Below are 16101 nucleotides of genomic sequence, written 5' to 3' on the forward strand. Positions count from 1 at the left end.
GAGCCATGGGTGGGTGAGGTGTGGATAGTGGCCGACTCATGTGCCCTTCCATGTACCCTTTCCTAAACCCCTGCCCTGATTTATTGTTTCTCCTCACTAGCTTGAACCCCAATCTCTTTAGCAGAACAAACATTATATACAAAGAGGAAGTTAGATTTGTGTTATTTTTCTCTCTCTCTGAAAGCAATAAGGCCTACGAAAATAAACAAAGCCAAGTTTCCAAACCTGGGTTTAGTACATGTGCATCTGTGTAGCCCCCTCCTCTCCATCACAGCAAATCTTGACACCTTCCCTTGTTTAGAATGACAGGAATGTCCCATATCATCACCGCTATTTGGGGACAATAAAATAGAGAGGCACTCTGTACCTCCATGTGATGGTTCTGAGATGCCTCTGGCCAGTCTCTATCTGCTAATAGCAACACAGGAAGATTACTTTGAATATATTATCGCAAAAGATTAAGTGAAATTTTTATTGTGCGAAATTCAAAATTCATTTTCCCAAATGAAGATCACAAGAGTCATTGTGGATTCTTCATTTCTAGTTTTCAATGAGTTACAGATTGCTCCACTGTTAACAAACATTTATATATTTTAAACACAGAAATACTAAATACTGGAGATAAAAATAGAAAGATGGTTGCTACCTTCAACAGCCTAGAATTGATAAAAGCAAATTATGAAAAGCTCTATTTTCCTCAAAGCTGAGCCTTAACCATTAAGTGACATGGCTTAATTATAATTGTGTCTGTGTGTGTGTGTGAAGACTTTTTGCAAATGCACACACTTCCTTGCCTCCAACAGACTGCTAAGCAAAATTTCATTTTCCTCACACGGCTCAGAACCATCATTATGAAAAGAGTTTGTTGCTTTCTGTGTTACATGGAACTATCAGTCTATGTGGTAGGTGGGGTTTAAGTGGATAGTGATGCTAGTGATAGTTTCAGAACTTGTAGTAAAAAAAAAAAATGTTACTAGGCTCTCTCTCTTCCAATGGAGATGGCCCACATTCTTCCTTGAATATCTTCCCAAAAGACATCTTCCTCTTGAGATAGCCTGCATTCTCCCTTGAATGTGTATTCGCTCTTCTAAAAACATTTGTGTTTCTGAAAAGAAAATTGTAACTAAAGCTTGATTTCAAGTTAGTTGTCTCTTGTACATAAAAAGAGAATAAAGACTGTTTATGAGACATTGAGCAGACAGTCGGTAAATCAGAGGCTAAGTTCCTCCTAAGTGGTTTTTCTTCCCTTGTGTATACACAGATGCATGTTTGTGTAGGCATGCAAGTGCACAGCACATATGCACACCCGCTTCAATTCTGCTGCCAGTGCCTTTGAGTAGTGAGCAGCATTAAAACAACTGTGTGCTATTGTTTGGATAAGCAATGTTCCCCTAAAGCTCATGTGTTGGAAGTCTGGTTTCCAATGCAGCAAGTTCACACATGGGGCTTTTAGGCAATGATTCAATCAAATAGGGTCCTATCTCATCAATGGATTAATCCATCAAATGGATTAATCTGTTGATAGCTGGGTGAGTTACTGGGCAGTAGGGTATATTTGAAGAAAGTAGGTCACTGGGAGCATGCCTTTAGGGACCATACCTTGTTCCCAGCCCCCACTCCTCTGCTTCTTGGCTGCCATGACCTGAGCAGATTTCCTCTCTCATGCCCTTCCACCTTGTTTCTGCCTTAGAGCCAAGTGACCATGAACTGAATCCTCTGAAACCCTGAGCCAAAATAAATTTTTCCACCTCTAAGTTGTTGTAATCAGAAATTCTTGTGACAGCAACAAAAAGCTGACTAACACAGTGTTTTCTGCACAACTGACTGAAGGGTCTATAAACACCCTGTCCCTCCATTCCCATCCCTTTGTGTAGCTACAAAAGGTCTACCAAGAGTATGTGGGGAAAAAAACGCTGCTCAGACCATAACAGATCTTCTCCTAGAAATGCGAAGGTAAATACTGGAGAACAAGGTGAGGTCAAAACTAATTTCACTTCTTCAGGGTCAACACTATACTTGCATTTGAACAGGAACATTTTTATTTTTTCTCAGTTGAACTTCAATTTCTAATCTTCCACTGGATATACAAAATAATTAAAGCAGAAATAGAATTTTCCAGTGATCTTGCACAGCAAAGGTGAAAACAATCAGATTTCTTAATCGCTGGGGTTTTATTTCATGGGATTGTAGGGTCAGTGCATGCAAACCTGATTTTTGTTTGGTTTAAAGTGGCATGTACCAGAAACTTATCTCCTGTAACAGAAGTATTGACTATTGGAGAAGAAGGGTCCAGAAGGATCATCTGGACAAAATGAGGATGGTCTTTTCTTAGTTCTATAGCCAGTGTACAATGCAGTGTATCAATATTATTGAACAAAGTCTGCCTTCAGAACAAGTAAACACCACATGCAATCACATTTGTATCTTCTTCTATGCCGTAAGAGCTACTGTACTTGGATGTATATACAGCTTGGCAGAATTGATCAAGTGAAACCGTTCCCCAGCTTGATTTTGAGTGGCCATCCTGTGTAATCACGAATATGATACAAACTCTACGAATCACCACTTCTATGTATTCTTCAGTATTTTCAGGTTCATATGCTTTAAGTCATTGTTCAGAGTTGTGAAGATAAAATGAGATTTTTGTGAAATAATTAAAACAACTCCTGGCTTATAAAAAGTCTTCAGTAAATGTCTGCTGTTATTTTGCTGTTTGTGAATTGGAGTTGTGCCTCTCCACGGAGCACAGCTTCACATTCCCTTCCATCTTCTTCCCTAATCTTCTAAACAATTTGATGTTTAAACTGCTATTGCCTCGTCTTTCTCTTGCACTCAAAGTAGACAGGTGACTGCAGAAATGACTGCAGCACAGGGACGTGGCTGATGCCCTTTCTTTCCTGTACTGCAGAGCCGAGTTACTTCTCTGTCAATGGCTCCTCTGTGTCCCCACCGTTCCCACCCATCAGCACCCCATCACCACTCTTGCTAGTGCAGCCTTCTCTTTTGATTTTCTTCTTTGTGCCCTTGGCTGCTTCCTCTTATTTCGACCCTTCTTTTTTTTCTTTTTTTGTATCATGTACAAAAAGCCTGATTTTTGTTGACAGCAATTTTCTTTCCATGGCAGAAAATTACTTTTAGTTAGATCCAGCTCTTTATTCTTTTGTTTTGCTTTCTTTTCCCCCTGCGCTTATTTTGTTATGGGGTTCTTTAAGGTCTCTTTATTGGTAATTTTTTAAAATATATATATTTTTATTTTTACTCTATACTTTAAAATTATAATATATCACATACATGTATGTAAATATACACACACACACATCCCCATTCGTTGGCAAATGGGAAGGAGGTGATGCTTCCTAATCTGAAGTTATCCCAGAAAGTTGGACTATAATATTTAATAATAGTAACTATGTCGTCACCACAATGAAAGAAGTAAGAATGAAAACAACTATCTGAGTTCTTACTATGCACCATGTGTTGGTCAGATTGATTTACAAAGATAAATCTCAATTCAGCCCAACACTGAACAGTGGCAGTAGGTATCATCCCTCTAGGTGAGATGAGAAATGGAGAGATGAAGAAGTCAGGTCTCAGGCTGGAGAGCCACAGAAGGCAAAGGCAGAGCCCCTGACCTGCAGTCAAGCTGCAGAGCTCTACTGTAAGCCAGGGCACAAGGCTTCTGAGTCTTCAGTCCAGTCCCTTTAAGTCTGACAGCAAAGAGGTCATCATCACACACTTGCTTTAAATCAATCAGCATGTCACTCAGGGAGGCTTACACATCACACTGCAGCTTAAGTCACCCGTGCTACTAGAGTGTTTCTCCTTTTATTATAAAATTCTATTACTATTAAATCTTAGCAGCTAAATCTCCAAGGAACTAATCATCATACCTTATATTTTAAAGACCTTCCTGTAGAAAAAGTTAAACAAAAATACCCCCAGATCACTGAAATATATATGCTGTCATCCAGGATACTAGCTGTATGCACACAAATCACTGTTATTCATTTAGGCTTAATGGAACTGGAGGACATTTGAAAATAATTTTAGACCTTATAGGAATTTCTGTATTGAAAAAACATGTATTTAAAAGATGCTCCAAGGCTCAGACTCCCAGAATGAAACACACAAAAATCAATGAATAATGTCAAAGTATTTTTCACAATTCATTTAAAAGTACATATTAATTAGAATTTCATTGCATACCCAAATCTGACCACAGGCATTCTGCAGCATATTGTATACAATTATCTATCATCATATAGGCAAGATAAGTTTCAAGCTGAATAGCATATTATCCTCTGGCTTGATATGCAGAAGTCATTATATCCAGTAATCCCAAATTGAATGAATAAACCATCTTAGAAATATCCATATAAAATAATACCTCAGTTATGAAAAATGAGTTTTAAAATCCCACTGGAAAGGTCATTCAAATACAGGATGCACACACACAAAAAACCCCAAAATGTTTTAATGCACTATTTAATAAGCCCAGATGCAACAAAACCTATAAGTATAAAAGCAATGCCTCATTTGCTACACATGTCCTTATTTCTTTTCAAAAACAGATTTTTTTTCCCTTCCAAATTAAGTTTATTTTTCCCTCTTTCATATCCACTCTATTCTAGCACTGTACTATATATTCTGATAGTTGGTCAGTTCTTGAATGAACCATCTTGGCTGTATAAGCCTTTAATCTGGGAGATGAGTTAGATTAAAAAGTAACTCTTAAGTACAATACAGGTTGAGCATCCCTAATCCGAAAAATCTGAAATCCAAAAAGGTCCAAAATACCTTTTTGAGTGCCAACCTGACACAAATGGAAAATTCCTTATCTAATCTTATATGATGGGTCACAGTCAAAACACGGGTATGCTAAAACAATTATATAAAGTTACCCTCAGCCTATTCATAGAAGGTGTATATGAAACAACAAATCTCATGTTTAGACTTGGGTGCCATCTCCATGATATCTCATTATGCATATGCAAATATTCCCCCAAAATCTGAAATCCAAAACACTTCTGGTCTCAAGCATTTCAGAGAAATGTACTTATCAAACTATCTCACATAAGGATTGGTTTTCTCCCCCCACCCCACAATCCTTTATGAATTGATAATGGAGTGAAGTACAATACATAACTAAAAGGATGAAATATAAAAGATAGAATACATTTTAAAAAATTATTTGATTTAACAAATAAAAAAATTACTATAAACTAACTGAAAGTTTTAAATGCTAACTCTCAATTTCTGCATTTAGTTCCTGGCAAACTGATAACCACAGGCTGCAGATGGGCTCAGGCCCAGGGACCAGCCATTGGGTACCTCTGCTCATGGAGGGCACCTTCATCTGCCTTATTCTTAACATTAGGATCATTTCTCCTACAGGAGGCCTAGATGCCTAGGAGACAACAGGGACCTACTATGGTGTCCTGTTTCTGCCTTAGCTCCTGGGAGAATCTACAATGGTATAATTTATTTGATTGCTTACTTACTATCTTTGTTCTTGACAAGCATGAAAGTTCTATGAGCAAAAAGACCTTGTCTGCCTCATGATCCCTTTCACTACTAGAGCCCAGGACTGTTAAATTCATTAACAAAATCTCTCCATCACTGTTCTTTTTAGCCTTCACTCAATTGATATTCAGCATGTATAGAAATAAAGTTCTTTTCCAAGGCAGCTTAAAAGTTTTAGAATCTGGCACATAAGTAGCATCCTTCTAACAATAAATGCTATCTGTTATAAGACAGTTTTATTTTATAGCCACTGAAAAATATCAAAATTCGTAATGCAGGCCTTCTCCTACCAAAGGAAAAACCAAATGTGAAAAGTTTAATGGATCTTGCCCAATAAAACTCTAGCTTACTGTGCAATGAAAAAAACTGAAAAAAAAATCATTTTAAATTGGTAAACTGAAAATAAATGTATAAAACAGTATAAAAAGTGACCATGGAAAATGACATGAAAAAGTGTTCAACATCACTAATCATCAGGGAAATGCAAATTAAAACCACTATGAGGTATCACCTCATCCCAGATAGGTATTATCAAAAGACTAAAGATTACATGTGCTGATGAGGACACTGAGAAAAGGGAACCCTTGACACTGTTGGTGACAATGGAAATTAGTATATTTGTAAAGAAGAATATGAAGGTTTTTCAAAAACTATTAAAAATAGAGCTAGCATACAATGCAGCAATCCCGTTACTGGATATATACCCACAGGAACTGAAATCAGTACATAGAAGAGACGTCTGTGGTCCCATGTTCACGGCAGCCCTGTTTACAATAGCCAAGAAATGGAAACAACTTATCTGTCTACTAGCTATAGAAAATGTGGCATATATACATGATGGAATACTATTCAGACATAGAAAAGAATGAAACTGTCATTTGCAACATCATGGATGGAAAGGGAGATCATGTGTTAAATAAAAAAAAAAAAGACAGGTGGAAAAAGACAATATCACATGATCTCTCTCATATGTAAATATCTAAAGAGGTTGATCTCATGGACGTTGAGAGTAAAATGATGGCTATCAGAGGCCAAGGGGAGTAGGACTAGGGAAGAGATGGAGAAAGGTTGATCAGTGGGTACTTAGTTACAGTTAGAAGTAGCACAGGTGAGCTCTTGCACGGTAGGGTGAATGTAGAGAACAATAATGTAGTGTACATTTGAAAAATCTAGAATAAAGGATTTTGAAAGTTAGATGATAAATGTTTGAGGACATAAATATGTTTAACATGATTTAAATATTATGTAATGTATATATGTGTCAAAACATTACATGGTACCCTATTAATATGTACAATTTTAAGTTATCAGTTAAAAAATAAATTCAGAAAAGGATGCATAAATGTTGAGAAATAAAAAGATAAAGATGAACATCAGCACAGAAGAAAAAATGTTTTATCTCCATTGTTTTAAAAAAATGCATATAAAAACAGCAAAATCCTGTACCAAGATGACAATTTTCAATGTAAGATATCATCCAATGTATGCATCTAATACACAGCTGTTTCTTGTATAAATATATGAGAAATTCCTAAAAGAATATAAAATGGTTTGCCTAGAAATTCCACACATAAATAGTGAACAGAAAGAAATGAGATCAGATGCATAGCATTGCTCTAGATGTCCAACAATAGAGGACTATTTAAATACCTATCAGTATCATGTAGCCATTAAAATGATGCTATAGAAAAGAACCTACTGATATTCAAAGATGTTTGCAATGTATTTATTACTGAAAACAGCAGATTGCGAAACATTAGAGAATGTGGCTCTATCACGGTCATTCCATTTCATTTGCACTTATTTTTTTTTTCTACAGCTTCAAAAACAGAGCCTACCAACTGGTTCCTGGTGAAGATCTACTGGGCAGCCATAAATGTGACCTCCTGGTCTTTGGTAGATGATTAAGTCAACACATATTACATACAGTTTCTAGAGTTATAATTGCTGCCTCCCCAATCACTTCCCCCATTGCGAAAATGAAGAAACACAGCCCTTTCAGAAAAATTGGTAGATAACATCAAATGCAGGAGTTTTAGCATACACCACACCACAACCTCTTACATGGTTGACTTTTTTTTTTTAACCTTTTCATTCCTTTGTTTTTATTGTTAGAAGAGACAAAGGCAGAAAACTTCATAAAAATTTTTTTTGAGCTTTTCAAAAGAACCTTGAAGATCATTTAGTCTAACCACTTGATGATATGAAATTGGGCCCAGGGAACAGGTAAATGAAGATGCCGACTAGAAGTGGGTGTCCAGCCTCTGAGCCGAGTCCACTTGCCGTCATCCTCCCCTATCTACCTGGTACCTCAGATTCTGCTGTAGACATTAGCCATAAGCTACAGGGTGAAAGGAAGCAGCAGCATCAGGATGTATACAGACCTTGCATCTGGTAGCTGTACGGGGCCTGTCCAGGTTGCGGGGTACCAAAGCCTGTGCCATAGCTGAGGAATCCCGTCTGTCCAGGTGACTGAGACTGTGACAATCCTCCTTCAGTCTTGATGCCTGCCCACAATGCACCTAAATCAGTTAGTGACAGCTTATTGATCTGTTCATTTTCCGAAGCTGGTAAATACACAAAAACACACTCCCACAACCGTGTAGTCACAAATCCTTTCCCATCTTATCTCAGTAATAAATGGTATATGTGCTTACAGCAAAGCCATAAAGAACAAATTCAGTTCTTAAAAATCCTAGGATTATAACCAGCTTGAAGGCTTGAATGCCTGTTCACATGGATCTCATTTTCCTGCATCTGATTTTCTATAACTACAGGAATATCATTTCTATATTCTTTTTTTTCGTAGAAGTTGATCATCACCTGTTCATAGACGACAAATAGCTATAATTAAATGATAGACTAGTTCAAATTTACTATGTTAAGTCAAAATCTTTTTTTTTCTAAAAAGTGATTCATAGTGGGTTTTTTCCCCCTTTCTTTCTTTTTTCTCTTACTTATTCTACCATAAAGGTGATGCTAATGCACAACTCATTTTGAAGTCAGAGGAAGCAATCAATGCTGGGCATAAAACTAAGCAGCAGGAGTGAAAACCTTCTCCTGAGTATCTAGACCCCACTAGAAAGCAAGCAGAAAGGGAAGAAGCAGAGAACCAAAGACCTGAATCCTATAAAACAGCAGAGTGATTTATAAACAACAGTGAAGTTGACCAGGACTTCTCTCTTTGTTCATTTTCAAATATTCAAATACAATTGTTTCAAGTGTAAAGTACACTTTATTTTTTTACATAATTACATAAAAACAAATTTACTTATTTTTATATAGTGTTAAAAAAATAATGTATTTGTGGCCTCCAAATACTTTCCACAGCACCAGGCTGGCACTCTCATCTCAGGGCTTGGCAACACTGAGGTTTAGGGCTCAGCTCTGAATCATAATTAAAGACAGTCATGAAAGTTAACAACTGTCCTTAATTCCCACAGAGGGAGAAGAGGAACATTCCTGCCAAGAGAAGTCACATTTTTGAATAATTTTACTTTGCACTTAAGATAAATGATATCTTTAGGATCTAGAATACACAGTAGTCTTACAGTTTATTTCCATTTTAGGGGAATTTCATCAGCAGAACGGAGTTCGGTAATTGTCCGAAGGCAGTGGAAGAATCTAACTCTTGGCTGAGAGTGCCTACTCTAATTCCCGGAGTACCTCTGAGTACTTCATAATGACCTTAACATTTAAGGCTTAGCACAACCTTAACATTTCTTAAAAATGTGATTTTTTTTCCCTGTATAAGCAATTCCAAACCAATGAATAACTCATACATGTAAATGATCCCTGGGAAAAGCACCTGTCCAACACAGGTGGCTTAATGGCTCTAGAAACTCCCTTTCTTTCCATGATGTCACCAGTAGGGATTTCCCCCTTCTCTCTACTTGAGACTGTCCTGATCTGTTTATGGCCTGGAGGTACAGGATGGAAATCTTTGCCATCAGAACAGCTATGGAAAAGCAGGAAGAGGTCGAAAACACCCACAGTCACCCAGACCTATGTAACTTATACCCACAAGGCCTCCAACTCATTTCCCTGCTAGACTCTAAGCAGATCTGGCCAACAACAGAATTAAGTGTTCTTCCCCATTGATCTATTATTTTCACTATGAAAAGATATGCCTGTCTTTTGTGGGTTCTTTTTAACATGTTTATCTAATAAATTTAGGGATACAGATCCTCAGAGAAAGTCAAAATTGTAAGATTATCTGGACCTAGGGCTGGGGGTATAGCTCATTTGGTAGGGGGTATAGCTCATTTGGTAGAGAGCTTATATAGCATGCATAAGGCCCTGGGTTCAATCCCCAGTACTAAATATATATATATATTATCTGGACCTTGAGAGGTAGCAGAGAAAACCCTGAACTATGTGTTCTTCTTCATGAATAAGCCAAGTGGGAGAAGGCTGCCTGCCATGTTATTCAATGCACCAGCCCAAGACAAAGAGAATCTGTGGATCACAATATTCAGATCAGCCTCCTTGCATTCAAGGCCCAAAATGAATTAAAAAAAAGGGGGTGGGGATGGGGAAAGGGTAGGACTGAGAACTATGCCTAGGAGATTGATAAACCATGCAAATCTCTGCCACCAAAGCTCTTAACACTGAGCCTTCCTCTCATCTTCTCCCATCTGCACTCTCATTAGAATCCCCATCCTCGCTCTGCTAGTTCTGATTCTATTCTCATCTCACCCTGGGCTCCTTTCACCCTCCTGAAATAACTCTCAGACCACAAAGACCATTCATTAATGGTTTAGAACTTAAGTAGATCCCACCCCACAGCCTGGAAATTGACAAAGAAGGATGTCCAGCCCCTAGCCCAGCTGCATGGGGAGGAGAAAGGAGAGAGATAGTTGGAGGCTGTCAGCCAAAGCAATGACAGGAAGACTTCCCAGGGCAACACCGGTCCACTGGTCGGCAGACAGTACTTTATTAATGTGGGTGCTGAAAATACACTAGCACTTCAAATAATCACCTTATAAAGGTTGGACATATCAACTGGAGATTGCCTTGACTCTTAACACAGAATGAAAGCTGTACAATTCAAATCACAGACCTTTTTTCCCCTTTTATCACAAGAACAATTTAAAAGAAAATTATGGATAAATGTGATCTATATTTAATGTTATTATGAGAAACTTTAAATAAAAAGTTATGAAAATGAAAGATAATTTTAGAAAGTCTACCTTAAGGCTGCTTCAGGAGTCTGTTTTTAAAACACCAAACTGAATGACATTTATCTCTGATAGTTTTGAAATAAAACTACTAAAAGCTGAAGTTACACATTATTTAGATTTTTATTTGTCTATATTTTATAAGAAATTTATATATGGTCAATTTAAGGTAAAGAGAATTAAAAGGAGTAAAGTAAATTGCTTCCTAATTATAAATAAAATGCTTTAAAAGAGCATTGATTCTTTCAGTATACTGCAGGAAAAAAAAGTATTACAAAACAACATACCAGAAGAATTGTAATCAGAATGGATGAAGATTATATATATATATATATATATATATATATATATATATATATATATATATATATATCAATTGAATGTATCTATGTTTGATATTTTTGTGTGTGTGTGTACATATAAAATTTAACAAGTACAAAATTAATTATTCTTCTAGTACTTTTTCTGGATCACCAGTTTATTTTTTTCTCACTAAAATACAAAAATTCATATATTTGTATTCAATTTGTCTAAAATTGCAGTTGCAACCCAATGGAAGAAAAGGTATTTTAAAATTTGAAGGCTTTTTTAAGTTGAACTTTGGGATTTGGCTGGATTTATTTTTAATTTACAGGTGTTGACCCTGTAACAATTGAGTTAAATTACACCAAGATAAAGATCATCTCCAGGTGGGAAGGAACAAATGACCACGTGAATTTTAAGTGCTTCCTGATTTGCCTCTTCAAAGTGCAGTCCAGGAGGTGATACATAGATCCCTTTTCATAAGGGTTGATAATGCTGGAATTTGATAACACAACCACCCCCCATGTTTAGAGCAAGGGTTTGTTAAATTCCTTGTGTACTTCCCTAATGGTGGGTGGACATCTGATAAATAGGAAATGGATCTTTACTCCAAAAGACTTCATTCTCAGAAGTTTTATCACAAATATGCACAAAAAATACTTTGGATTCCAGAGCCAAGTGCTCAGGTGGCAAATTCAGAGCTGAGATATCAGTGCAGGAAAAGGCAAGCAAGAGGGCATATGGAGCCCCACAATCTGTTCAACCACCTCTGACCTCCAGATAAGAAGTCACTAGTTCTTACCATGCTCACTAGAAACCACTGTATTAAGAATTGAGACACCAAAAGGGATGACACTTTCTAAAGTGGCCCATGATTGACAATCTTTAAGTACCTCTCAAAAACACAAGAATGCCCACTGGTAACCGCCATGACAACAATGGCAGGACTACTCACCATAGGAGGAAATCCCGTAGGGCTGTCCTGGCTGTGGGTACGTGGCGTAGGCTGTAGCTTGCTGCATTCCTGTGGTAAACTGTGTTTGCCCATATGCAGCCATAGTTTGTGAGGAAGGGGTAGGGAGAATATGTGGGTATGGTCTGCTATTTGTCAGAAATGACAGAAAATAGAAAGCCCATGCATTAGATGGAAACATGCAAGGTAACCAATTAACAACCACATCACAAATTCCAGTTAAAGCATGTAACTTAAAGAACCATTTCAAATACAATAGCCTCAGCACTGAAATACTTCGGTGATGCTCCAAAATAAACTTGCATAAATATATTTAAGCTTCCATGAAACACACTTTTCATTTCAATTAAGAGGTAACATGGGCACAGATATGACTTGAAATGAGATAAAAAAAAAAGTCTACTCAGAAAAGTTATTTATTGATTAAGAGAAAATACATCTTACTTGGAAGGATAGATCTGTGGTGGAGAGAACTGGTGCGTTGGTCTTGGGCTGAAGCTGCTGCTCCCGATTGCTGAGAGGGGGAAAAAAATGCAAAATAATCCAAGAGAAAATAGAAAATACACATAAAGCATCGATATTTTTGAATTATGGCTTTACAACATGAAATGTCAGATAGTGGACCTTTGTTTCCTGCAGAAATGGCAATTTCACGTGGTTATGTCTAACAGAAAGTTAAAGTATAAAAAGGTCACCATAAGAACTGATGTTAAGTGATTCATTTTAATTGAACTCTTAGAAAACATAGTCACAGTCTCAAATACCCATCAGTATGCTGTGATGGTTCTCACAGGGTCAATACTTTAATGGTACAGGGAGTCCTGGCTGCTCTTTGGAAGAACACACTGGAAGGGGAGGTACCAAGCTGAATTGCGGGGTTGGGCAGGAAAGCAAAAGGTCTATTGTCTGTGTTCAATGGGAACACACAAACCTGAGCCTGTATTACCAAGAAATATGGTATAATCTTCTCTCAGGTGAGTAGAAATAGGATAGATCTTCATTTGCCTGCATTGGTTTAGCAATGTTTTTTAGCAAAAATGCATTCCTATAACTATTTTAAATTTCTCAAGTTGCAGGCTAAGCCTGTATTTTCTTGTGCTGATCCGGGTTTTTTTTTTTTTTTTTTTTTTTTGCCTTCTAGATATATGTGTTCAACTTGAATGTTCAAGCAAAAAACTTTTCTTCTTTTTCTTTCCTTAAAGAGGTATTTAAGCATTCAAGCAGAACCTAATTTCTTTTAATCAGATTTACTTGAATCAATGTATTTCCAAAGTGCACTGAACCTTTAAATGTTTTCATACCCATTCTGAATTAAAGAAGCAAAATCCATTTTAACTAACACAAGCCCATAAAATAGAAATTCTCAGCCCTTTCTTTTGCAAGTAAGAACAATCTACAGATATATTTACAGTTGTATATATGTGTATCCATATGAAATCATGCACACATATTTACATTTATGTATGTATACATACTTTCTCCCCCTAAACTACCTAGTGTTTACCTAACACAGATATTCTTTGGGTGCAATTATTATAATACAAACATGATTATTTCCTTCTTCCACTAATAGTCACTGTCTTCAGAGTTGCTTATTATTTATTAACTGTATTCTACAGTGAAACTCCTTCATAAAATTCCATGTAAAGTTTTATGTATTTTTCATGTTGTCACATCAGTGCATTTATGGCTCTCACATTTAATTTTCCAGCTTGTGTTTAAGGGGACAGTAGTAGAGAATCTCAATATCTATAAATAATCCCTCCCAAGCAAAACAAACAAGGCCTAACCCAGGGACAATAGGACAGATCTAGATCAGTCCTACTCTTGCCAGCTTCCAGACCTCTACCATTTGGCTGTCAATTTGGCAAAGACAGAGGGAGTCTATATTGCAGAGATGGAAGGACAGTCCAGCCAGCATCTTCCCCCAACATTGGTCTTCTGGCACACACCGAGTCAAGACTCAGTTCCAGGCACTATACAAGATGCTGCAGAGCAAACATGCAAAGACAAGTCCTCTCCTTGCTCTGTGGGAAGGCTGACACACAAGTAGCTATGGGAGGATTAATGAAATACTGCTGTTTATAAAAGGGAGGGATTAGTGAGGAAACACTTGGACTACAAGGACTACCACTTGCCCAGATATCTGACTGCAGCTCCTTTTATTCCTCCCTTCTAAGCCTGAAAAGGAGCCAAGGGCAAAGTGGATTTATCCAGCGGGTTGTTGGAGGAGTAATATCTTCCCTGGACAATCATAGTTGAAACAATTGCTCAAAAATAAATTAATGCAATGCCACACCATGGTGGAAGCCAAGAAAAACCTTTGATTCTCTTCTAGCTCTATACCTATGTCTTTCAAATTATGGGCCATGATTTAAGAAATGTTCACAAACTCAATAGGATGCACCCAACAATTAAAAAACAAATGATAGAAGATAATCGAGTATATTAATAGAGTAACAGAAATTCTATGAAGCTTGGATTTACAGCATATGGATAGTATATGTGTAAAAATGAGAAGAGAGATTTGAGAGGCTGCAGATTATTGGAATTAAGAAGATGTTCTGGAATCAGAATTTAATTTCAGCCCAGATTCAAAGCCTAACTCATATAAGGTCTGAGGTTATTCCCTCTAAGCCTCAGTATGCCCTCATAAAAAATAATGGCTATAATGCCACCTATACCTGCTAGGATTGTTATGAAGACTAAATAAGATAATTGACATAAAATTGTTCATACAGGATTTGTGCTTATAAATGCTAATTTTCTCAGATCCCTACTACCTTTGCCCCAAATTTGCCCTTCCTTCTATTTTTTAAGTCTAAAGAACATCACCGTCTGTTCAGCAAAACGCTTACAAACAGCCTTCCTTATTCCTGTTTTATATAGAGAGTTCAAAGCCAGCCTCAGCTACAGAAAGGCACTAAGCACCTCAGTGAGACCTGTGTCTAAATAAAATACAAAATAGGGCTGGGGATGTGGCTCAGTGGTTGAGTGCCCCAAGTTTAATACCCAGTACCAAAAAAAAAAAAAAAAAAAGTCTGGAAGTAGGTCTTGATCCTTCTCTTTCCCTCACATTCATATACTCCTTCATCATTAAGTCCTGTTGGCTCTCTCTCCAAAAAATACCCTGAATCTGACAACTTCTCACTTTGATTCATCTACCACCCATTCCAATCTCAAACACTGTGGCAACCAGAAAATGCACCTCTCATGTCTCCTGCTGTAGGGTGTATAACTGACCAAACGCCCTGAGCTCTGAAATCCATCCATATAAATTCAGTGAGGCCACACAGGGAAGGGCTTCTCCTGGCCAATAACAATGCTGGGGATAGGAAGGGAGGCCTGTTCCTGGAAGACCTGCTACTCTGCTGATGGCCTTGCTCATATGTCATGAGACTGCCAATTAACCTAACCTGCCTTTCTTCCCTTTCTCCTCTACTTCTTTCCCCTAACAAAATCCTGGAACATTTAATCCTACCTCTAGCAGCTCTTCTAGGAGCTAATACAGCTAACATGAGCTAACACAGACATCATTTTTCAGGCTAGGGAAATATCCGTCTCCCTATTTCCACCTGGCCTTTTCCATCCTTCACCCCACAATGCCTTTTCCATGTAACAAACAGTGATCTCCTTCACAACATGAATCAGATCTGTTACAACCCTCCTTACCTTCAACTCCCTACGACCTCCCTCACTTCACCAAAATCTCTGTTCTGATACCTCCTCCTTGGAGATCTCCTCTCTAAGAGTTCTCCATCCACCCTTCCACTATATTCTTTGATGAGTTTTCATTTTCTTCACAGTACTTTTCACAGGATGAGTTAGGCAGGCAAGACTCACCACTCATCTACATATTATCTGGCTCTTTCGTAGGAATACAAGCTCCATGAAGGCTGGGACCTGTCCACCATCTCACTGCTATATTCCCACATATAGCAGGTATTTGACAAAGAACTGCTGACTTAATGATTAGGACCCACAGAGTTGTGTCTTTTTATGACCTATTAAAAACCTTACAACTGTATATATCATTCATATTTTTTTTCCTCTTCCAGAAGTATTCTTGTTTCTGTTTTCCTTTTTCTAATATCATTGGACATCAACTTTGTGTAATCAATA

General features: G+C 37.5%; 1 protein-coding gene across 15 annotated transcripts in view; it reads right to left on the bottom strand.

The window, feature by feature from the left end:
• Positions 1 to 16101, bottom strand: part of EYA1 (EYA transcriptional coactivator and phosphatase 1) — a 312348-nt gene that overhangs the window by 100042 nt on the left and 196205 nt on the right. For 8 of the 15 annotated variants that reach the window (XM_081266699.1, XM_081266694.1, XM_081266706.1 and 5 more), the window contains 3 exons: positions 12424 to 12493; positions 11962 to 12107; positions 7908 to 8045 (listed from right to left, as the gene is read on the bottom strand). In XM_081266699.1, the coding sequence (XP_081122825.1) occupies positions 7908 to 8045; positions 11962 to 12107; positions 12424 to 12493 (354 nt within the window). The remainder of the gene's footprint in view (positions 1 to 7907; positions 8046 to 11961; positions 12108 to 12423; positions 12494 to 16101) is intronic. The other 7 variants (XM_081266705.1, XM_081266700.1, XM_081266695.1 and 4 more) reach the window with 5 other exon arrangements.

Source organism: Spermophilus citellus, assembly GCF_964194105.1.
Source record: "Spermophilus citellus genome assembly, chromosome: 14".
Taxonomy (NCBI): domain Eukaryota; kingdom Metazoa; phylum Chordata; class Mammalia; order Rodentia; family Sciuridae; genus Spermophilus; species Spermophilus citellus.